We start from the raw sequence: 24,537 nt of genomic DNA, 5'->3' as shown, positions 1-24,537 counted from the left end.
CGCCCTCTCCCTTTGCCCCACATTCATCTTAGGTCTCTCAAGTTTCGGATGGCAAGCACTTGCCCAGCTGTTCTGACTCACAGCCTCACCCTAAAACAAACTGAACAACTCAACCGCGCTTTTTACTTTCCACAACAGGCTTCCTGGCAGGTCACACTATCTCCCATTTTCCTAGATGCGGTGGCCCCACAGGAGTTAACTTGCCTGTTTGGGTTGAACTTGAACCCCACTCAACCCCGTGCTGGGGACTGACCCAAGTCCTCTGAGCTATACCTCCAGTCCCACAACTGTTACTTATTATTATTATTATTTTTGGATGTTTCTTTTATTCTCAAGCCCAAATTTCCCATGCCTTCCTTCTAACCATACGCGATCCCGTTTCGATAGTGGCATCTTCCGCCTCTCCAGAGAGCACATGGGAGAGAGCTGTCATGCCCACATGGCTTGAGGGGTCGTTGTACATGGCCCCCTTGGAGGAGCTGCCCGACGGGCACACCTAGGCGGGATCTGGGCTTTCTGTTGCCGGCCTCCGGCCTGCAAGTGATGCACCACAGGGTCCTGGAGAGACCTGGCACGTGAGAGCTTCCTACTGTGAGAAGCACCAAGGATTTTCCCACCCCGGCGCTGGAAGACAGAGAAACTTCTACTTGCACTGAGTTTTCCGTGTCCTCTCAGTGCCGCACGGCTTAGGGATCTGGGGTTGCAATCTGGAGGTGAGCAAGAGGATAGAAAGATTGTTCCAGGCTGGCAAGGTTTCTAAACTTTTGAGTCCTGCTGAGTGACAGACACATGCCTGTATCTCACTTCTGGGGCGGCAGGAGGATTCCAGAGAGTTCCAGGGCAGTAGGGACTACACAGCGAGTTCCAGGCCAGGCTAGGCTATACGGTGAGACCCTATCTCAGAAACAAACCCACCCACCCATGCACTCAGCCACCCACCCACACATCTGAGTGCAACGGACATCAGCCAATACCTACATCACATTCACCCTGCAAGGGGTCCGGGATGGACTTAACAGGCAGGTTTCTGAAGTTTCTCCAAGTTCACATTTCCCAACCCTCTCCACCTACAGATCCTTTTTTGGAATCCAATTAAGCTGGGCTCCCTTCCAAGTCAGACTGCTTTGCTGCCCTTTTTTTTTTTTTCTTTTCTTTTTCTTTTGCTTTTTCGAGGTAGGGTCTCGCTCTAGCCCAGGCTGACCTGGAATCCACTCTGTAGTCTGAGGGTGGCCTCCAACTCATGGCGATCCTCCTACCTCTGCCTCCCAAGTGCTAGGATTGAAAGCGTGCCCTACCACGCCAGGCTGTCCTTGTCATTTTTAACCAGGCTGTTGGTCACCTCCTCAGAAGTCTCAGTGCCCAGACACTCTCCTGGAAAGAGACATTTTGCCATTCCTAACATCCTGGGAGGTGAGAGGAGAGAAGTCTGGGCTGAGGAAGGAGTAAGGAACCATCCAATCTACAGGAGACCTACCAAGGGCAAAACTTGCCAAGGAGCGTATAGCGCTGGATTCCTTGCATGGGCTAGAAATAGAACAGTCATTAAGTTTAAGGGAGAGTCGAGGGCAGTCCTTGGGCAATGATTAAGCTGGGAGTCAGTAAGGATGAGTGGGGAGGCTAGGCCAGGTGGCACCTGATCGTGGGAACTGAGGTTTCATCCATTCTCTTTGCCTCTGTCTTCTTTCTGATGCTGGGATGGAACCCAGGGCCTCTTGCAAGCTACCTGCCCTTAGTCCTGAACTCTGGATTTGCAAAAGTCCTCCATCCGCCCCCCACCCCCGCGTCCTCCCCAGGGAGAGGCTTCCGATGTCGCTGTCAGAAACTGGGGATTTGGGACGCAGCAGGGGCTGTCTGGAAACCAAGGAAGACAGACCGATATGGGGCACTGACCATCTGAGGTTCACGGGCTTCTGGAAAAAAATAAAAAGGAAAAACCGGGCATGGTGGTGCACGCCTTTAATCCCAGCACTCGGGAGGCAGAGGTAGGAGGATCACCGTGAGTTCAAGGCCACCCTGAGACTACATAGTAAATTCCAGGTCAGCCTGGGCTACAGTGAAACCCTACCTCAAAAAAAACCAAAACCAAACAAACAAAAAAGCATTACTTTTTTTTCCTAAAGGCAGATCACACAGATTTCATTTAAAAAACCTATGATCTCCCAGTATATGACAACGGTATGCATACTTTAAAACTATCTAGAACTATTTTTTAGGGTGAGGGGGGAAAATTACCGCGTGGATACAATTATTACAAAATTATGTCATCTTGGGACAGGATGTTGTTTTCCACAGCTGCCATGCCACCACTTGATGGAAAACGAAAATGTCCCTGGATTGGCCTGCCTTTTTCCACAAAATGAAGCAAGCGGCCGGTGACCTGCCCAAACATAAATTTATATTATTATGATTAGCCCTCTTCTAAATCCAGAATTTCTTCAGCTAGTCCACGTCCTAGGATGGGGATTCTCAAAGTGGTTGGTCTTCTGGATGGAAGACGTAAAATATGTTTGGCAAGGCTCGGATTGAAAAACAACTCTGAGGGCTGGGGACGCAGCTTGGTGGCATGAAGCCCACCAGCCACACACAAGACCGTGAGTCCAATCCCCAGCACTGCGGAAATAAAAACATTAAAAAGTAAATTAAAAACAAAAAGCAAAACAAAGCCGGGCGTGGTGGCGCACGCCTTCAATCCCAAGCACTCCGGGAGGCCCAGGTAGGCCTGTGGTGAGTTCAAAGACCACCCTCCTCCCCCAGACTACACAGTGAATTCCAGATTAGTCTGAGCTCAGGCAAGCCCCTACCCTGAAAAAAAAAACCAAAAACCAAAACAAACCAAACGCGAGACAACAACAACAAAAAAAGTGTTGATAAGGGCTGCAGAGATGGCTCAATGGTTGAAGGCAAAATTTGCCCACAAAGCCTGACAGCCCAGGTTCAATTCCCCAGCATCCAGGTAAAGCCAGAGGCAAAGGGACAGATGTACCTGGAGTGCCTTTGCAGTGGCAGGGGACCCTGGTGTACCTCGCACTCTCAAATAAAAAATAAAATCAAAATGTTTATTTTAAGAAGAAACTGGGGCTGGAGAGATGGCTTAGCGGTTAAGTGCTTGCCTGTGAAGCCTAAGAACCCAGTTCGAGGCTCGGTTCCCCAGGACCCATGTTAGCCAGATGCACAAGGGGGCACACGCATCTGGAATTCGTTTCCAGTGGCTGGAGGCACTGGTGTGCCCATTCTCTCTCTCTATCTATCTGCCTCTTTCTCTCTCTGTCTGTTGCTCTCAAATAAATAAATAAGTAAAAATAAACAAAAAAAATTAAAACAACAAAAAAAAAAAAAAAGAAGAAGAAACTGTTAGCAGGGTGTGGTGGCTCACGCCTTTAATCCCAGCACTCGGGAGGCATAGGTAGGAGGATCGCTGTGTGTTTGAGTCTGAGACTAAATAGTGAATTCCAGGCCAGCCTGGGCTACAGCGAGACCCTACCACCCAAATCCAAAATAATAACAATAAATAAAATAAAAATTTTAAAAAGTGTTGATAGGTACAGTTAAAGTTTAATTGACCTAACCTGAGGCAGGAAGAAACTCAGAAAACCAATTAAACTTCTCAGACTGCTTTCCTTTCCTGTTCTCACTGCCACGCAGACTTACTCGGGTCACAGCCGTGACAGGGGACCTCAGGAGCTGTGGAAATACTGTCACCGAGGTCCCTCCCCATGGCCAGAAGCATCCAGGCAAAAAATGACTGATCGAGGCCTCTGTGCTGTAGAGAAGAGGTGCTTTTGTAAAATCCAACGTATGATCAGGTTCCAAACTGTGACCAGTCCCAGAGGCCACACCTCCTTATAAAAACTGAACCGGGCAACAAACAGAGCCACCCCAGGACACACACAGGCCTGTGTGTAAGCGGCCAGGAAGGCCCCGGGGCCAGCGAGCCTCCCGGGGAAGGAGTGAGGATGCTGGCTTATGGGCGCAGAAGCCACAGGGGCTCGTTTAGTGGAGCAAATGCTGCCCCCCCCCGGGGTCCCCCACTGCCTATCAAAGCCTGTCCAAATTTGAGTCCCTAACCAGCCACTCCTCTTCCCTCAGGCGCAAGGTCTGGCCCAGGGCCACCGGCCACTCTGAAAACACACGGGTAGGGCATCAGCGGCGGCGAGGGTGAGATCAAGTGTGGGTGTGCGCGCAGAGGGCCGTTGTGAGTGTGCGCTCAGGAATCTGATTCTCAGCACCACCCAGAGACTGGGATTCTTTTTTTTTTGTTGTTGGCTACCAAGGCTGGCGTGGGGGGGTGGGGGTGGGGGAGACAACATCAGTCTGGGCAGGGGACAGGCCCTGCTTTCCTTAGCAATGCAGACATGTGGCCTCAGCTCACCCCTCCCCAACCCACCAGCTCCAGTTCAGACCCAGGCAGTGTCACCCCCCCAGCTCTGGCACCTTGGGTGCCAGACGTGGGCAGCCATTTTATGCCAACAAGCCCAGCCTCTTGCTCCGCCCAGCATCTAAGTCAAACAGCTTCTAGGGAGGCCACAAGCCGAGTGGGGGATGGGTTCTGGCCTCTGCCACCCACCCGCCTATACCTTGCCCAAACCCAAATCCCAACGCCCCAGGGTTCTCTGCTGGGCGGTCTTATTTTCTTCAGCCTCCCCTAGTTAAAAGGTGTAGCAACACATAAAATGGAGTCAGTGCTTTGCCTCAGAGAATCAGGTTGGCACCGACGCAGGGAGGCATGGAGAAGACGGGACTGGGCACGGCGGGAGAGCGTGCCAACGCGTGGCTTAAGATCCACGCTTCTCAGGGAGCTGCCGCCGCCTGCCTTCCCAGCTCCTGGGAGGTGACCCCGGCCCCTCACTCAATTTGCAGCAAACCTGTCAGGATGGGGGCCTTTGACCATTCGCACCACCACCGAAGGCTGAGGCAATGGAGCAACGACAATGGAACCCCAAGACAAGGAGACCCGCCCAGAGGGAGGAGAGGGGACTGTCACAGGAAGGCGTCACCTAACAGATCTTCTGAGACATGTGCTCCAACTCAAGCATCTGCACACGAGGAAACTGAGGTTTGGAGCAGAGAAGAGATCTGCCCAACGTTTCCAAGTGCACCGGAAACAAAGATGCACTCACCCACCCCCCCCAGGCCAGGTCTCTGTCCAAGGGGTCGATCAGCTTCGATGAGGTCAGGGTAATCAACCCCCTTTTGGGGCGAAGAGGTCCTCTCTGCAATTTTCCTCCTTGGGACAGGCTAAGGGGTGAGGGACAGTGGCCAAAGGGGCCAGACGGCAGAAAAGTCAGTGGCTGCCTCTCTTAATATATAGGCAACATGTTCCCTCCGCCAAGCCAAAAGAGGCAAAAAGCCCTCACTAGGGAGGCTCAGGATTTGGTGGATGGGTAGGATGGGGAAAAACAGCACAGAGGGAAGAGACTGCTGCATCCGAGGCCAAAAAAGACAAAACGAATGGAAAAAGGGACATTCCTGGCTTTGCCCAAGCCCCGGTCCGCACATCATAGCCCCAAATACTTGTGCCGTCACTGAGACAAAAGATGTTTTTCCTCTCAACCCTTTGGTGTGTGTGGGGGGGGGGGGTAGGGGAGGGAGTGGTTATAGGGCCAGCAGGTCTGAAGGAAATACAGGAATAACCAAAATAGCCTTGTGGGGTTTGGCTCTGAAGATGTTAGGAAAGCAGGCTGATTGCTAGTCTGGTTGCGGGTATCGGACGGTCCAACTTGGGGAGGGCAGGCAAGTGCAAGGACAGGAAAGAGGCGCAGCCCTGTGCCAGCGTCCTTTCCCACAGGTCCCAAGGCCACCGAGGCTGGCTTCCTTTTAGGTCCCTGGCTCCCAGCCTGTTAGCATCTTTTTCTTCTTCTTTCTTCAAAATATTTTTATTTATTTATTTGAGAGGGAAAGAGAGAGAGAGAAAGAGAAAGAGTGGGCATGCCAGGGTATCTAGCCACTGCCAACGAACTCCAGAAGCACGTGCTGCCTTGTGCATCTAGCTTATGTGGGCCCTGGGGTATCGAACCTGAATCCTTTGGCTCTGTAGGCCTGTGCCTTAACCACTAAGCCATCTCTCCAAACGCCTCCCCCCGCCCCAGCATCTTCTGCACATAAGGTGATGACCGATCCTGTTTTTCAAGGCCCAATATCAGATTCCAAATGCCAAGTTCATAAATTGCTGGTCTCAAGAGAGAAAGAAATGACAACACCATAAAACTTGTAGAGCACAGCCTGGGATATCACTCCATTTCTCAGGGAGCAGGTTCAGCACTCAGTAAAAAGGGGACCATGCAGGCTGGAGAAATGGCTTAGCGGTTAAGGCGTCTGCCCGCTAAACCCAAGGACCCAGGTTCGATTCTCCAGGTTCCACGTAAACTAGGTGCACAAGGTGGTGCATGTGACTGGAGTTTGTTTGCGGTGGCTAGAGGCCCTGGTGTGCCCATTCTCTCCCTCTTTCCCTCCCTCTCTCTCTCTCTCTCTGTGAACAAGGAGGTTGGAATGCACGGTCCCTAAGAACACCCCCGGCTCTATAACTAAATTCTTCCAGAGTGAGATGATTCTATTGCAAGCAGCTAACCCAGGGCTGATGCCTGGTCCGGGCGCTGTGGATGGGAGTCGGTGGCAGGCTGCAGACAAGATGGGCAGACTGCAGGCCAGCAGGCAACAGACGGGGTAGACATAGGGTGTCCATGGGCGCCTCCCCTCAACCTCCTGCATATGCCACAGGGGCAGATGGGGGACGCGCGCGCCTACTGTGGCAGTAAGGGGTTCCCTCCCGCCCTAAACCTTCAGGTAGTCTAGGCAGACAGCTGGGACCAGCCAACAGACTTCCAGGGAGAGAGAGGAAATCTCCCCAAAGGGCAGGGTGGGGCGGGGTGGGGCCAGCAGAAGCCCAGACTTTCTTTCGTGGTGCCCAGGTTGGTGAGTGGGTCAGGCCAAGCCCTGGATGGCTTCTTCAGTGCTGGTGGGAACATCAGGAGGTGCGCTCAAGGGGGTAGAGTGAATGGGGGTAGTCAGCCCCGGGAGGAGGATTACACACGTCACACTTGCTGGGAGGTTAGCAGGCACCCTGGAGGCCAGAATAAGTGCACTTTCTGTTGGAAGCCTCTGGTGGCACACACCTATCTCTAAGGCCACCTATGTTGAGGGTGGCAAAGCGGTTGCCTGGCCCAAACCCTCTCCAATGACTGTCTAGCGTGCGGGCGATGTGGCTCTCAGAACCAGGACGCAAAGGTCCTTGTGAGTTCCGGCTCCCTGTCCGGAGGAGCGGACACTGTCCAGCCTGTGGCCTCTCTGCATTCTCCTAGGCAGGGAAGAGTGTGTGTGTGTGTGGGGGGGGGGGTTCGGCCCAGGTGATAAACGGGCAGTTACTGTGGGGGAAAGGCTCTTCAAACCGGAGGCACCGGATCACCCCGGAAATGCAGGACCCGTCCCACCTCCGATTAGCATCTAACACACCCTCCCTCCCCAACCCTCCCCTCCCAGAGTCCCCTCTCTCCCGGGCGAAGATAGTTATCGCGCTTGCAGAAGGAAATCAAGACCAGCTGGTCTTTCAGGTAGCTCGGTGGTTCTCACGCACGCTCACCATCAGCCGAGAGCACGCGGGGGGTCCTCCGGGCGCAGGGAGGACACCCCCAAGTCCCCCCCACTCCCAACTCCCACCTCCAGTGGGAAAGCGCCCCAGAGTTTCTCCGCCGAGCGCCGCCGCCGCCAGCCCTTCTCCCGCACCCGGACTTCCTCGCCCCGGCCACTTCAAGGGCCACCCCGGGCCTCCAGTCCTCTCCCACCCCGAGTTAATGGGGTGCTCGTCCCCTACCAGACGCCTTCAAGGGGATCGGGATGGGGACGGCCGCAGGAACCACCCCACCCCACCCCGCACACACTTCCCCAGCCGCCGAGCTGCCCTGGCGCCCAGCCTGGCAGCGCTGCCCACCACCCCTCACCCGCTTCCCCCCCATCCCCGGTGCCCGCGCGCGCAGAACCAGCCACGCGCCCTCCCGACCTCCGGGATCCCTCCCCCGCCAAAGGGCCGCGGACGGAGGTGTCTCTCGGGTCCGGGAAAACAGGTGGCCTCGGAGGGGAGCGCGCTGCACTCACCCAGAAGATGAAATTAAATCCGAAGAGCAGGTATTTGATGCACCTGGTACCTCCCTTCACGGGCATGGTGCAGGCTGGAGTGGCGAGGGGCCCCTGGGCGCACGCGGCGAGGACGGCGGGGACTGGGCGGCGGGCGGCTGGCTGCGGGCTGGCCCCGGGCTGCAATTTTAAATTAAAAAAAAAAAAAAAAAAAAAAAAAGTGCCACTCCTTTGGGTGCGCGGCCCGCCGCGGTGCGCATGTGCGTGCCGGGGATGCCGACCCCGCCCCCGGGGGCCCCGCCCCGCCCCCCGCCCGCGCCCCGGGACCACGCCCACGTGCCCGGGTCCCCCGCACCTGGGCCGCCGCGGGCCCGCAGCTTTCCCTAACTCCCCCCCCCCCAACCCCCTAACCACGAGCACCGTGCCGGGGTCTTGGCTGTGTCGGGGACTCGGGCGCAGATCGCACCCGGCTCCGGACTTCGGGGCGCGCCCTAAAGGCTCCGCTGCTGCCTTGGACTTGAGCTGGGACTTGAGCTCCTCGCAGACCTGGTTCCCCCCCCACGTCCTTCCCATCTGTTCCCTTCGCCCCGCCGCCACCTGCCGCCGGGACCCGCTCGGAAACTTTGCCTGGCGAGACCCAGGCTGAAGTCGCCGGTCCTCGGTGGGAAAGGCTGCTAGAGAGCGCCCCGGGCCCGCCTCGCCCCGCTCCCCGTCACCGCTGCCAATGCCACGGCCCTCCGTTTTATTTATTTATCTTTAAAGAAGTATTTATTATTTATTTATTTATTTATTTATTTATTTATTTATTTATTTATTTATTTATTTATTTATAGAGCTAAGTGGGCACGCCGGGACCCCTAGCCACTGTGAACGAGCTCTAGACACATGAGCCACCCGGTGTGTCTGGCTTACGTGGGTCCTGGGGAATCGAACCTGGGTCCTTAGACTTGGCAGGCAAACTCCTTAACTGCTAAGCCATCTCTCCAGCCCGTCCACCTTTTTTTTAAAAAAATATTTTTTTATTAATTTACTTATTTGGCAGAGAAAGAGAGAGGGGAGAATGGGCGCGGCAGGGACTCCAGCCACTCAAACGAACTCCAGACGCGTGCGCCCCCTTGTGCATCTGGCTAACGCGGGTCGTGGGGAATCGAACCTGGGTCCTTTGACTTTGTAGGCAAGCGCCTTAATGGCTAAGCCATCCCTCCAGCCCCCTCCACTTTTTTTTTTTTTAAACTATTTTTGATTTAAGGCAGGGTCTAGCCTAGCTAACCTGGGATTCGCTTGTGGTCCAGGGTACCCTCAGCTCCTCCAGCTTCAGCCTCCTGCATGCTGGGATTACAGCCACCCACCACCCACTGAGGTCCCGCTTTAACGCCTTTGCAGTTTATGTTGTTTTTTTTTTTTAAATGGGGTTTCCTTTAGTGCTTTTATTATTGCAAAAGCAAAACATTTGTTGCAGAAACAACAGAAAATACCAAAAAGCAAAATATAATGAAATTTACGATTTCACCTGGACTATGATTTAGGCCAACTTGGGTTACATGAGACCCTGTTTCCAAAAACAAATAAATAAATAAAAAACAATGTAGTTCTGTTCATTCCCAGTCACACACTATGGCTCGGTTTTAAAAATCTTCTACTCCCATAAACTTTTTTTTTTTGGTTTATTTTTATTTATTTATTTGAGAGTGACAGACACAGAGAGAGAATGGGCGCGCCAAGGCCTCCAGCCACTGCAAATGGACTCCAGACACGTGTGCCTTCTTGTGCGTCTGGTTTACATGAGGCCTGGGAAATCGAGCCTCGAACCGGGGTTCTTAGGCTTTAGGGAAGTGCTTAACTGCTAAGCCATCTTCCAGCCCGATGGCTCTTTTTATTTTATATATATATATATATATAAAGTATTTCCTATCAGACTGGCTTCATCAACTGATCCACTCAAAAGCATTTTTCTGCAGTCTACTTTTAATTTTTTAAAAATTTAATATTGTATTTTTTTTTTATTTATTTGAGGGAGGGAGAGAGAGAAAGAGACAGACAGAAAGAGAATGGATGCACCAAGTCCTCCAGCCACTGCAAACGAACACCAAATGCATGTGCCACCTCGTGCATCTGGCTTATGTGGGTCCTGGGGAATCGAACCTGGGTCCTTTGGCTTTGCAGGCAACCGCCTTCACCCTAAACCATCCCTCCAGCCCTGCAGTCTACTTTTAAAAGTCTTTTTATTAAGAGTAGGTGTTGAGAGCAATGGCTTCCGTTCCTTTCTTTTCCCCAAAGGAGCTAAAAATCTGGTGAAGGAGGGAGACACGGGCAGGAGGCTTGGGAGGAGGGTGTCATGTGGGGATCCAAGGGATCCGGGCTCAAAGCTCTGTGGAGGGGACCCCTCATCTAGGTTTTAGGAAGAAGCGACCATCTCTAGGGGAGAGTCCCTATCTGGGGGGATCCTAGGGAAGCTGGGGCTGGGGCCGCCACTGGGGAGTGGATGGTGTAAACAGTGGTCTCATGTGACCTTTGCCCTCTGAGAGAGTGGGGTCACTGCCAGGCTCCAGCAAGGGAGCCGGTCAGCAGCGGTTTCAGGCAGAGCTCTGGCTGTGCCGGTGGGCAGGTAGGCCTCAAGCTCTGAGAAGCCACACCATTGTTTTTGACCTCCCCTGGCTCAGAGCTTTGGGGAGTTGGTCTTTGCATTTGGGGACCAGTAGGAAATGAAAGGTGGGCTCCGGTAGAGATGTGTTGGGGGGGGGTTTGGATAGTTGGGGAGAGAAAAGAAGGTAAGAGGGACCAAGGTGGCGGTGGAGGGAAAGTGTGTCACCCCAAAGGACCGCCTTCATTTGTGTGTCACTTACAGCCCTGGTGCCCTGAAGGGAGAGTCTCAGGGTAGGGCAGCCACGGGCGGAGTCTGTGGCATCAGTGCCCCAGGGGGCCGCAGCCTAGGACCCAGAGGCACGGAGCATGTCTCCAAGTCAGCCCGAGGCCTGGCCGGGGTCAGTAGCTGGACGTCAGCGAGGTGGGCAGGTAGACAGAAGAGAGAATTCCAGGCAGAGGCGTTGGCATGTGTGAAGGTTGGGTCTCTGGCCACGCCCTCACCCAGCGTCCCCTGAGGATGGCTTCTGCAGGGTGGGGAGCCCCAGGGGAGGACGGAGATGGGGGCAGAAACACATGCCTTGTGCCAGTCCCATGGGAGCTCCCCTGTCTTGGGGTGAGGTTTCCTGTCTTTGGGGCTCCCTCCTGCTCAGTAACCATATTCCTCCTGACCACTGCTTCCACTGGCTCTATTTAAGAGGTGCCTGCTGTCACTGCTGCTATTGCTATTTCTTTCTTTTAGTTTTTTTTTTAATTTATTTTTTGTTTTTATTTTTCATTTATTTATATGAGAGCGACAGACAAGAGAAAGAGGCACTGCAAACGAATTCCAGACGCGTGCGCCCCATTGTCCATCTGGTCCTGGGGAATCGAGCCTCGAACCTGGATCCTTAGGTTTCAGAGGCAAGCGCTTAACCGCTGAAGCCATCTCTCTACTATTGCTGTTTTCATTCAAGGAACCCTTCAAGGCCGCATTGCATTAGAGGCGAAGGCTCGTTGTTGAGATTTACTTTCCTGGGAGCTTGAGCAGCCGAGGGAGGCCCCTCCTTATATTGGAGCGAGGTGCCTTGAGTTCTAGTTTTGGTCCCCACTCTGAGGTTGCTTTGGACAGGCCACCCCTTCCTGTCCCCCGGGGGAACTGAGCAGCCTGGGTTCGATGTGAGAGCCCCGGTGTTGGCCGATGCGTGTTTGCTGCACATTGCCTACAGGCGAGCGGGAGGGGTGGAAAAAACTACGCTTGGCTTTAACTGGAAGAGGAAAGTCTGGGTAAGCCGCTGAGTCAGAGATCACATGCAGGCGGCCAGCCTTCCAGGCTTTTTGGAGCTGCAATGGGAAAACTCCCTCTACCGGTTCATCACACCCCCCACCCCCCCCCGCCGGCTTTCCCTGGGTGTGTGTGTGGGTGTGGGGGTGGTGGTGGTGGGGAGTGGGGGGATGGGGGAGTCCTGTTTCTGGAAAAAAAAAAACAACCCTGCTCAGCTCAGGGTCCACGTGGTCCACTTTGGCTCTTGCGCTCCCCCTGGTGGTAGGTTCGAACACATAGGGAAGAAGCAAGCTGCTGCTCACCTGGGGGGAAGGGAGAGGGGGGAGGGAGAGAGGGATGCTCATTCCCTAAGCCCACAGCTGTGGGAAGTGACCCTGTAAGACGGCAGGCAGGACTCTGGGGGTGGGGTGGGGTCCTCCTGGCCGCGGTATCAGTGACCATCTTGCCGCCCCCCCCCCCCACGCTCTCATCGCTTCTAGGAGCTTCTTTGCAGCTTCCTTTACTAAGAGCCAAAGTCGTCCCTGCCGTCCGCTTGTGCCGCCTCTGTGAACGCTTCCGAGGCATCGTCGTAGATTCCCTGGGTCGAGGCTCTTGCGTGACTCTTTGGCGGCGACGGTGAGCGCAGGTACGCGTGTCCGCGGGGAGCGCCTGCAAAGCGCGCCTGCTCTGATTGATTTATGTCCCGGGGCCTGTGCACCAAGGGTCTGAAATCCCCTCAAGGAAGCCCGTCTTCATCAGGCTTTTGAGCTCAGACCTGGGCTTTTCATCACTAGGGGTTTTGCATGGGACACTCATGCGCTCCCGTCGTTTTATTTATTTATTTATTTTAAATATCTTTATTTATTTATTTATTTATTTGACAGAGAGAGAGAGAGAGCGAGAGAGAGAGAGAGAGAGAGCGAGAGAGAGAGAGGGGAGAGAGAGAATGGGCGCGCCAGGGCCTCCAGCCACTACAAACTAACTCCAGATGCGTGCGCCCCCTTGTGCATCTGGCTTACGTGGATCCTGGGGAATTGAACCTGGGTTCTTTGACTTTTCAGGCAAATGGCTTAACCGCTAAGCCATCCCTCCAGCCCTTTTAAAAAATATTTTATGTAGTTATTGAAGAGACAGAGAATGGGTGTGCCAGGGCCTCTAGCCACTGCACAGATGAACTCCAGATGCATGTACCACCTTGTGCATCTGGCTTACATGGTACTGGGGAATCAAACCTGGGTCCTTAGGCTTCACAGGCCTTAACCATTCAGCCATCTCTCCAGCCCCAGTTCCTTTCTTTTTATTTTTTTTTTTGTTTATTTGAGAGCAACAGACAGAGAAAGAGGGAGAGAGATGGGGGGGGGGATTGAGAATGAGAATGAATGCCAGGGCTTCCAGCCACTGCAAACGAACTCCAGACACTTGTGCCCCCTTGTGCATCTGGCTAACGTGGGTCCTGGGGAATTGAGCCTCGAACCGGGGTCCTTAGGCTTCACAGGCAAGCGCTTAACCGCTAAGCCATCTCTCCAGCCCCCATTTCCTTTCTTTAACTCACCTCTCTGAATTAAAGTCAGTGTACCTGCTTAGGAGCTTTCCAAACACGCCCAGCTGGGGTCTCTGAAACCTGTAAATGTGCCTCTTCGCCTGGAGTAAGAGACTTTGCAGCTGTGACAACATTGAAGGAGCTTGAGATGGGAATGGTCCGGGTGGGTCCAGTGTAATCAGAGGTGGCTTTCTTTTTGCACAGGATCTCTCTTTCTAGTTTTTTTTTTTTTTGTAGCTCAGGCTAGCCTCAAACTCTGAGTCCGCCTGCCTCACCCTCTTGAATTTCTGGCAGTACAGGAACTCACCACGATGCTCAGCTTTCCAAAGACTTTATTAATATTTTTTAATCTATTTACTTATTTGAGAAAGAGAGAGAAGGAGAGAGGAAAGGAGGGAGGAGAGAGAGACACACACAGAGAAAATGGACGCACCAGGCCCTCCTGCAAGCAGGTACATGTGCCATTTTGTGTGTCCGGCTTTACATGGATATCTGTGAATCCAACCCAAGCCATCAGGCTTTGCGAGCAAGTGCCTTTAACCTCTGAGCCATCTCTCCAGCCCTCTGGAGAGTTTTTATTAAAGCGAGGTGGGCGATTCCCAACCGATGATGAGATGTGAGGACAGAAGCCCAGGTTGGGGTGATGTGTGGCCACGTGCCCAGGCACATGGGAGCCTCTATGTGATAGAGCAGGCAAAAAATAATGAATTCTCCTTTGCAAGTGCCAACAGGAACAAACACAGCACTGCCCGCTTGCTTCTGACCTCTGGAGCTGAAAAATAATTAAAGGTGTGTCATTCTTAGCCAAAGAAATTAACACAGTTATCCATATAAACATTGGGATCAGAGGTTAAAGGCTCCAGCAGCTTCCTACACCTCAAACTGACTTCCTGTCTTCTTAGCCCTCCCTTCCTCCTCAGCGCCCACCTGCCTGGCGTCTGTCCTGTTGTTGTTGACGATAGTAATAGAGGAAAGACCTACCCTCAGGTTTGTGAGTGCAACTCAGCGGTCACATGCCTTTCATAGCTCTTGGGTCTTTCCCGGCACCAGTGGCCACATCCTTGAAGCCTACCCTTTAAAAAAAATCTTTATTTTAGTGAGAGAGAAAGAGAGAGAGAGAGAGAGAAAGAGACAAAGTGAGAGACAGAGAGAAAAAGAGAGAGAGAGAGAATTGGCACTCCAGGGCCTCAGCCATCACAATTCCAGATGCTTGCGCCACCTAGTGGGCACGTGCTACCTTGCGCTTGCCTCACCTTTGTGAGTCTGGTTCACATGGGATCTGGAGAGTCAAACATGGTTCCACAGGCATCGCAGGCAAAAGCGCCTTAACTGCTAAGCCATCTCTGCATTCTAAAATCCATCTTTGACCCGAGGCACTGCCCTACTCGCTGTCTGGGCTTACGGCTCCTCTGAGCAGTCTGCACACCTCATCAGACTCCTGATCCTGCCATGTCATGGGGGGGGTGTGTGTGTGTGGATCGCTCGGGGCTGCTCTATCCTCACCCACGGCTTCTTTTTCTTGCGCTGGATGCATCCATCCACTGTGGAAGTTGCCTACATTTAGCGTGGGGTTGATCAAGTTTTCGCGGACAGGGCAGTGAGGGGTTACAGAGAACATCCTAAAACCCCCTTTTGGTGCTCATAGTAGCAGCAGAAATACCAACGCTGGATCAATGCAGCAAAGATGAGCACCGCCCTGTGCAAGGACGGCATGCAAAGCTGTGAAATAAATGTTCCAATTTTGTGGGAGGGGGGTGGGGAGGAGAAGGGAAAGGGTAGAGTAGTGGTGAGGGGCAAATAATAATAATAATAATAATAATAATAATAATAATAATTAATAATAATAATAATAGGATAAGCCGGGCGTGGGGGCACACGCTTTTAATCCCAGCACTTGGGAGGCAGAGGTAGGAGGATCGCCGTGAGTTCAAGGCCACCCTAAGACTACAGAGTGAATTTGAGGTCAGCCTGAGCTAGAGTAAGACCCTACCTTGAAAAACAAAACAAAACAAAAAAAGGATAATGCCAAAAAGAATCCCTTTGAGGGCTGGAGAGGTAGCTTAGCGGTTAAGCACTTGCCTGCGAAGCCCAAGGACCCAGGTTCAATTCCCCAAAGACCCACATAAGCCAGACGCACAAGGTGGTGGCGCACGCATCTGGAGTTCCTTTGCGGTGGGTGGAGGCCCCGGCGCGCCCATTCTTTCTCTGTTTGCCTCTTCCTCCCTCCCTCTCTCTCTATACCTCTCTTAAATAAATAAATAATCCCTCTCCGCTATCTCTCTCCCCAAGCTCGCGTTTCGTGGCGGTCACCCTTGTCTCGTGCCCTGCGGCTCAGCCTCTGCCAGCCTTGTGGCCCTCACTCCCTGTGCCCGTCCTCTGCCCATGCTGCCCCTTCGCCTCAGTGCCAGGATCGTTCCACAGAAGGAAGGCCACAGGGGATTCGAAGTAGCTGCTATTTAATATTGTCTGCTCGTCACCCACAGGAAGCTTTGCGTATGAGGCGACAGCTCCCTCCTCTGAACTGTTTTTTTTTTTTCCCATAGTACTTGCCACCTTCTCATCGAGTGGACAGTTTTTTTGGGGGTAGGTAAACTCTGTGAATGTGGGACCCTTTGACTGTTCTCTGATGTGCTGGGCCCAAAGCAGGAATACAATAAACACCGAACTATGAGAATCTGATGTCCTGGTTCTAAGATCATTACAAAGACCCTTCGTACTCATTTTCCCCTCCATCCACAGCTCGGTCACTCTCTCATGGTATCTTGTGCATTTCCCATCTCCACCCGGGTTTCTCACCCCCTTTCTCTGGCCCTAGAACCTGGCTCTTTTTCATTTTTTTTTTTTTTTTTTTCGAGGTAGGGTCTCACTGTAGCTCAGGCTGACCTGAAATTCACTATGGAGTCTCAGGGTGGCCTCGAACTCATGGCAATCCTCCTACCTCTGCCTCCCGAGTGCTGGGATTAAAGGCGTGTGCCACCACGCCGGCATCATTTTTTGTTTTTTAAGAGAAGAAAGGATACTTATTGAAGCTTACAGATCCAGGGGAAGTTCCATAATAGCAGAAGCTGGTCTGCTTTCACAGGTCCAGGCAGAGAAAGACAGGAGTCACACTTCCCTTCCCCGCAGGAAAGGTTTCGCTCTGGCCCAGGCTGACCTGAAGCTCACTCTGTAGTCTCAGGGTGGCCTTGAACTCACAGCGATCCTCCTACCTCTACCTCCCGAGTGCTGGGATTAATGGCATGTGCCACCACGCCCGGCTTCTTCTTCTTTTTTTTTTTACTTTTTTATTAATTGAGAACTTTACTCTGTGAACATATTTCATGTTGGTCATATTCCCATCAGGTTGTGCTCCTGTGTTCCTGTCCTCTGACCCCCTTGCCCTGAGGGTCCTTCTCAGCGGGGTTATTGATATTCACGGTGGGGTCATGAATGCACCAGGAAGACAGTTCTTGGCTGTCATGAATCTGCTTTTCTTTTTGTTTGTTTATTTTAATTTTTATTTATTTGACAGTGACAGACAGAGAAAGAGGCAGATAGAATGGGCATGCTAGGGCCTCCAGCCACTGCAAACAAACTCCAGATGCATGTGCCACCTTATGTATCAGGCTTATGTGGGTCTTTGAGGAATTGAACCTAGGTCCTTGGGTTTCGCAGGCAAGCGCTTAACCGCTAAACTATCTCTCCAGCCCTGTCATTAATCTCCATCTCTGTGGCTATCTCAGATCCCGTCTTGCCAGCATGCTCAGTTAACGCAGGCTGCTCAGCTCCTCCCTTCAAACTCACTCCTACAGTCTTGGTTTATTTGGTTTAAATTTTTTTTTTTTAAATGAGAGAGAAAGAGAGAGGGCATGCGCGAATTGGCACACCAGGGCCTTAGCCACTGCAAACAAACTCCAGACATGTGCACCACCTGTGTGTATGCGTCACCTTGTGAATCTGCCTTACAGGGGTTCTGGGGAGTAGAACCTGGGTCCTTAGGCTTCACAAGCAAGCGCCTTAATTGCTAAGCCATCTCACCAGCCCTAGTTTTAGAATTTTTAATTATGTATTTTCCAGTTTTGAGATTTTCTCTCTCTCTCTCTCTCTCTTGTTTTTTTTTTTTTTTTTTTTGAGGTAGGGTCTCACTCTAGTTCAGGCTGACCTGAAATTCACTCTGTAGTCACAGGGTAGCCTTGAACTCACGGCAATCCTCCTACCTCTGCCTCCCGAGTGCTGGGATTAAAGGCGTGTGCCACCACGCCTGGCTGATTTTCATATTTTGAGACAAGCTCTCAACTTTATAACCCACACTGGCTTGGTACTTAGTATATCAGTACGTAGCCTAGGCTGGTGTTGAACTTGCAACAATCCTCCTGCCTCAGTCTCTGGAGTTGTTGGCCTTATAGGCACGAGCCTCCGAGCCTGGCTCCTAATTTCTTTCTGGATCGTTCACCAGACTATTACAAAATGCACCCTGGATTGTAATTTCACATTTTGTCCATTAACAACAGCAACAAATCCTTACACAGCTGGACCGTCAGCTCCTTTACATACACTGGAAGAAGGGAGGCCCAAGAACGAGCACGTGGATGGGCACGGATCGTGTCTCAGATGCCGAGAGCTACACCGAAACTGGTCTGATCAGCAGATGCCCTTGGAAGTCCATGTCTGATCAGCTCCCCTCCACAGGTGGAGGAAAACAGGTCACAGAGTTCCTTAACTCGCTAGGAAGTACTGGGGATGGGACTCCAGTGGCCTCGGTGGCCCAGCTCCAGAGCTCACGGCTAAAAGGCCTGCACGCTTGTTGCCTTTTTTTCCCTTAAATTGAGGAGGGGGAGGGTCTCAGTATGCTGCTCAGGCTGGTCCTCCTGGGCTCAGGTGATCAGTTAGCTCAGCCTTCCAGGTAGCTGTGACCGTGGGCACATGCCACATTGCCCACTTTCTTTGTAGTTGTTGCCCTGTGGGTGTAGACATGGGTAAAGACTGTAGGTGGTGCCCTGGGTTTGGGCCATCTTGAGGGTGCCTCCCAGCAAGCACGTGACTACAATTGATCTTGCCTTCGCCAGGGTCCGTCTGTCCCTTTTGTGTCTGCCTTTCCGGGCGGCAGACAGAGGAAGATGAGAGCTCTTTCTGGACTCTGTGGGGTAGGGTGGGCAAGCTTGCACTTGGGTGGGCATGTCCTCGACTCAGCAGTGGGCACTGATGCCCACTGGAAACGTCTGCACCTTCGTGAGCTCCAACAGCTGCAGCTTCTGTTCTGAGTGGAGCTTCTGGATCCTGGATTGAGGAGGAGAACCAGGGGCTCTGGTGTGTGTGTGTGTGTGTTTCCTGCAGAGGAGTTATACGAAAATACTCAGTCACAGGTCCAAGCTACGAGGCCCTCCCATGCTTGCTGGTGACCTAGGAAAATCACTTTGTTTTTCCAGAGGTTCCGTCTCTTTATCCACAGAAATGGAGAGAAAGCAAACCAAGTGAGATCCTGGATACGGACGTAAATGGGAAACATGTTTCCAATTGTGACTTTGAATTTGAATCTCAGGGCAGAGGAGGGACTGGGCTGTTAGAAAATGCTACGTGAAGCCGGGCGTGGTGGCACACGCCTTTAATCCCAGTGCTCGAGAGGCAGAGGTAGGAGGATCACCGTGAGTTCGAGGCCACCCTGAGATGACATAGTGAATTCCAGGTCAGCCTGGACCAGAGTGAGACCCTATCTCAAATAACGGAAAAAAAAAGAAAGAAAGAAAATGCTACATGATCCCAAGCCCCGGAGTCCTGGAGCCGTGGCAAGAGGAGCAGCTTTCCTGTGTGAAGAGCAAGTTCTCTGGAGGGTGCTGGGTCCTGCTCACCACAGGGCACCTCACTCTACTGAGTGCCAGGCTGTGTGAGGTTCCAGGCGCGGGCAGGACTCTGGTCGTGCTGAAGAGGAGACTTCTCCTAAGTGGACTGCAGACCAGGCAAGACTTAGGGGAACCAAGGATGGCAGGGGCACACAGCAGGACCCGCCACCAGCACTAGCTGGGAAGCCACAGCTTGGCAAGATGGGGCAGAGCTGGGGGCAGCATGGGGAACCACCTCCCGTTTCCACCCAGCTGAGTCTAAGGGGCCCCGGAGGAGGGCAAGTGAACTATCTTGCTGACAATTTCTGGCTGATGCTCAGAGAATAGAGACTCCTCAAAGCAGGGCTTTGTGTGTCTGTGCAGGGCCAAGCTTCTCCTAGAGGGGCAGTGTGTGCGTGTGTGGACCTACCTACACGCACGTGTGTACACATGACTGTGTGTGTCCATGAGTGGGAACTTAGGCAGATACGGGAAGGTGAAGTGCCGTTAGAATGAACTTGAAGGAGAGAAAGCTGTCGAGAATGCCTACCTGAGGCCTTATATTATTGCCACGGAGTCATGGCATGGAGATGGTGAAGTCTGAACTCTGTCTGGTGGCAGAAGGGTCCCAACTCCAGCTTCTGTTGATGCTTATCATCTGACGTCCCCACTTCTGGCCCCTCATATGATTCCCATTGCTCTCTCTCTCCTCTCCTCCCTTTAAAAAAAATGTTTTTATTTTTATTTATTTATTTGAGAGAGAGATACAGAAACAGGCAGGGAGAGAGAGGGAGAGAAAGAGAGAGAGAATGGGCGCTCCAGGGCCTCCAGCCACTGCAAACAAACTCCAGGCGTGTGTGCCCCTTTGTGTATCTGGCTTACGTGGGTCCTGGAGAATCGAACCTGGGTCCTTTGGCTTTGCAGACAAGTGCCTTAGCCACTAAGCCATCTCTGCAGCCCTTTCCTCCCTTTTTACTAAACTTTTATTTTGGAATAATTTTAGCTTATGGAAAAGCTGCGAAGACAATGCAGCTTCCACGTAATGTTCACACCTCATGCAGCCATGGCTTATTGGTTAAAAAAATAAAAGCAAGAAATTAAATTGGTGCAATGCTATTAACTAGACTGTAGATTGGTTTTTTTTTTTCCCAGATTTTACCAGTTTTTTTCCACTGATGTCCTTGCTGTGTTCCAGAATCCAGTCCAAGTTTCCACACGGCATGTAGTGCTTTGCATTCCTTCTAATCTTCTGAACTTGTGGGCTCTGTTCCCATCTCCGCCTTTGAGCCTGTAGCTCTGTGCTTTCTTGTTTCCAGAAAACTCCGGCTCCTCCAGCAGGATTAGGGTTTGGGTCGAGCGGATGGCAGTGCTGGCATTCCTCCCTCCACACTTGGCATCTCATTCGACTTCTCTGCACCCTCCTCTGCACATGGGAGCAAATCCTACATTTGCCCCCACGAAGCCCTCTTCCTTGCCCGGAAGAGCCGTATGCAGCTCCTGGTTTGGGATGCTGTTGTGTGACTCTTCCTGGGGAGACATGGACGAACATTTGTTCACCCTAGGTTGGACACCGAAGACAGACCAAAGGCATGATTTCCACCCAGCTGGTGGCTTGGTGAACCGATGAGTCTATTTGGGTGACTTACAGGAGCATGGGTTACTCAGGGCAGCTGCATCGCTGAGAAGCCCCATGACTCAGGAAAGATGAATCACCGGAGTTTCCTGTACAACTTGCAGGCAGTTCCACCAAGAAGTCCTCACCCCCTCCCCCAGCCCCTGCAACAATTGTTGATTGCGTTTAGACCTGTGAGGTGGGGCCTGAGGAATCTTCTGATTTATGAGCTTTTGGAGCTTTGTAAATTTCCTGAGCTTCCCGAGTTTTCTGATGCCAGCATGGGAGAGAATGCTTCTGTTCAGAGGAGAGTGCTACCAAACAGATGCATGGTACGGGCTCTGGGGATGGTAGGATTTAAGGACCTCACGACAGGCTGGGCGCAGAGAAAAGTCAGGCAGGGCTAGGCTCTACTTTTACAGCAGTTCTCTTGTTTCAAGAAATACATTAAGGGCTGGAGAGATGGCTTAGTGGTTAAGCGCTTGCCTGTGAAGCCTAAGGACCCCGGTTCGAGGCTCGGTTCCCCAGGTCCCACGTTAGCCAGATGCACAAGGGGACGCACGCGTCTGGAGTTCGTTTGCAGAGGCTGGAGGCCCTGGCGCGCCCATTCTCTCTCTCTCCCTCTATCTGTCTTTCTCTCTGTGTCTGTCGCTCTCAAATAAATAAATAAATAATTTAAAAAAAAATAAAAAAAAAAAAGAAATACATTAAGCTGGGCTGGAGAGATGGCTGAGCAGTTAAGGCACTTGCCTGCAAAGCCCAATGACCTGGGTGCGAGTCCCCAGTATCCATGTAAAACCAGATGCACAAAATGGTGTACGCATCTGGAGTTCCTTTGCAGTGGCTGGAAGTCCTGGCGTGCCCATTCTCTGCTGTCTGTCTCTCTCTCTCTCTCTCTCTGCTTGTGAATAAATAAATAAATAAATGGCTGGAGAGATGGCTCAGCAGTTAAGGTGCTTGCCTGTGATGCCTAAGGACCCAGGTTCAATTCCCCAGGACCCACATAAACCAGATGCACAAGGTGGCACATGTGTCTGGAGTTCATTTGCTATGGCTAAAGGCCCTGGCGTGCCATTCTCTCTCTATCTGCCTCTCTCTTTCTCTCAAATAAGTAATTAAATTAAGTTAAAAATAGATAGATATACAAGGGCACACCTATTAAAAAAATACCATAGGGGGTGGGGCTGGGGGATGCGGTGGTTAAAGGTGCTTGCTTGCAAAGCCTGTTAGCAGGGGTTTAGTTTCCCAGCCACCCAGGCATTCATTTGCAGTGGCAAGAGATGCTGCCCACTCCCCCACCCCTCACCACCCACATGTACCTACCTACAAATACATAAAATTTCACAATTCCTTAGCATCTCACCTCTGAGAGCCAAGCCCCCAACGCATGGACTTCCCCATCCCCCCAGGTAGGGTCTCACGCTAGCCCAGGCTCACCAGGAACTTTAGCCTCCAGAAGGCTGGGATTAAAGACATGAGCCACCACACCCGGCTCCAACACATGGACTTTTAACAAGGTCCAAGCCACAGCAAACACCAGTATGTCATAGCTCATACCTCATTCCGTGTAACCGTGTGTGGTGGTTGGAATAGATGGCCCCCAATACATTGTAGTTTGCTTCTGCAGCCACCAGGCTGGAGGTGGTGTCACTGGGCCGAACTTAAGTTGTGGTGATGTGTTTCAGATTTCAATCTAAAGATATGCAAAGTGTGCCTAGCTGGAGTTCCTGAAGTGTGCTGTGTGGTTTTTGGCTTTTGGCTTTTGCTTCTCTCTCTCTCTCTCTGCTTGGTCCTGTGAAGGCAGGCCAGCTTCTTCTGCCATTATGGAACTCCCCCTGGATCTGTCAGCTTCAATAAATACCCCTTCCTCCATCACTGTGCCTGGTCTGGACGTTCAGCTCAGCGAACCTGAGGCTGTCTGCTACACGGTGCTTGCAGACTTCAGTCTGTCCCTCTGCCTCTCCTGTTTGCCCCTCTTTAGTGTCCTCTGCTGTCCAGTCCTGATGCGTTATGCTGGGTCTAGGGGGGCTCCCATGCTTGGTTTGGCAGGGGTGATTCCTGTGTTTTTCCCCACCCTGCACATTGAGAAGGATCACAGCACCCTTGGCTTTGGGGCTGTCCCCCGGCAGCTCTGGGGTGGCTGTCACTACTGAAATCCCTACCTTCTTCTTGTCTGCCTCTAACCAAGCAGGCCAGGACACCAGAATGCCAGCCTCTTGGGTGCCTGGGCCCTATGCCCTATACCCTTGAGTTACCACAATTTCCAGTGTTGGAGACTACCCTGCACCTGCCGTCCTCAGGGGCCTGGTGGAAAACCAATTCTAACATCAGATTTGTGTGTGCTTCTAAATTTAATTTTTAGTAGCTAATTCATTCACATAGTCGAAAAATAAAGATACAAGTGAGTAGAAAGGGAAACGCATTTTTTTTTTCCCCCCTGGAAACTTAATCTGTAGGACAGATGCAGGATCCCATTCAACAAGTGAAGTGTGTGAGTCTCATTAGAATCTTGATTCAGGTGGGCCAATAATTAAATTGTTTCTATAGGCAATTAAGGGGAAAGTACATTTATTTAGATTTTTTAAAAAATTCTTATTTACTTACTTATTTATTTATTTTTTCTGAGGTAGGGTCTCCCTCTGGCCCAGACTGACCTGGAATTCACTATGTAGTCTCAGGCTGGCTTCAAACTCACAGTGATCCTCCTACTTCTGACTCCCAGTACTGGGATTACAGGCAGGTACCACTGTGCCTGGAAGATTTAATTTTTTAAAATTTAAGTAATTCATTAATTTATGAGAGAGAGTATGGGTATGCCAGGCCCTCCCAGCTCTGCAAATGAACTGCAGATGCATGCACCACTTTGTTTGTCTGGATTTATGTGGGTCCTGGGGAACTGAACCCAGGCTCTCAGGCTTTTCAAACAAGTGCTTTGAACGATGAACCCTCTCCCATGCCCAATTTCGATTGTTTTTGGTAATTTCATAAAAAATATTGTATTTTTATTTATTTATTTATTTGACAGAGAAAGAGGGAGAGGGAGAGAGAGAGAATGGGCGCGCCAGGGCCTCTAGCCACGGCAAAAGAACTTCAGATGCGTGCACACCCTTGTGCATCTGGCTAACGTGGATGCTGGGTAATTGAACCTGGGTCCTTTGTCTTTGAAGGCAAATGCCTTAACTGCTAAGCCATCCCTCCAGCCTGCAATTTAATTAAAAAAAATTTTTTTTTTTGGTTTTTCCAGGTAGGGTCTTACTCTAGCCCAGGCTGACCTGGAATTCACTATGGAGTCTCAGGGTGGCCTTGAATCATGGCGATCCTCTTACTTCTGCCTCCAGAGTGCTGGGATTAAAGGTGTGCTCCACCACGCCTGGCCTAAAATTTTTATTTATTTAACAGAGAGAGGGAAGAAGGGAGAGAGAGAGGGAGAGAGAGAGAGAGAGAGAGAATGGGCACACCAGGGCCTCTAGCCATTGCAGATGAACTCCAGATGCATGCGACGCCATGTACATCTGGCTTACATGGGTTCTGGAGAGTTGAACCTAGGTCCTTAGGCTTCGTAGGCAAGTGCCTTAACCACTAAGCCATCTCTCCAGCTCTTGACTGTTGTTTTTTTTTCTCACTGCCAAAAGAGGCATCTCTGCCTAAGGCTGAAAGCTGCACTAGTCTCTGGGTATGCTCATAACTATCTAGAAGGCAATTA

The 24,537-nt window shown here is 51.7% G+C and overlaps 1 protein-coding gene across 1 annotated transcript in view; it reads right to left on the bottom strand.

Moving 5' to 3' along the window:
• Positions 1 to 8,233, bottom strand: part of Cd9 (CD9 molecule) — a 39,049-nt gene extending 30,816 nt beyond the window's left edge. The window contains exon 1 of the mRNA XM_004668682.3: positions 8,086 to 8,233. Within this exon, the coding sequence (XP_004668739.1) occupies positions 8,086 to 8,151 (66 nt within the window). The 5' untranslated portion in view covers positions 8,152 to 8,233. The remainder of the gene's footprint in view (positions 1 to 8,085) is intronic.
• Positions 8,234 to 24,537: the final 16,304 nt, after the last annotated feature.

The sequence above is a fragment of the Jaculus jaculus genome, chromosome 23 (assembly GCF_020740685.1).
Source record: "Jaculus jaculus isolate mJacJac1 chromosome 23, mJacJac1.mat.Y.cur, whole genome shotgun sequence".
NCBI lineage: Eukaryota > Metazoa > Chordata > Mammalia > Rodentia > Dipodidae > Jaculus > Jaculus jaculus.
The sequence above is the reverse complement of the archived record's forward strand: the minus strand, read 5'-3'. Positions and strand labels throughout refer to the sequence as shown.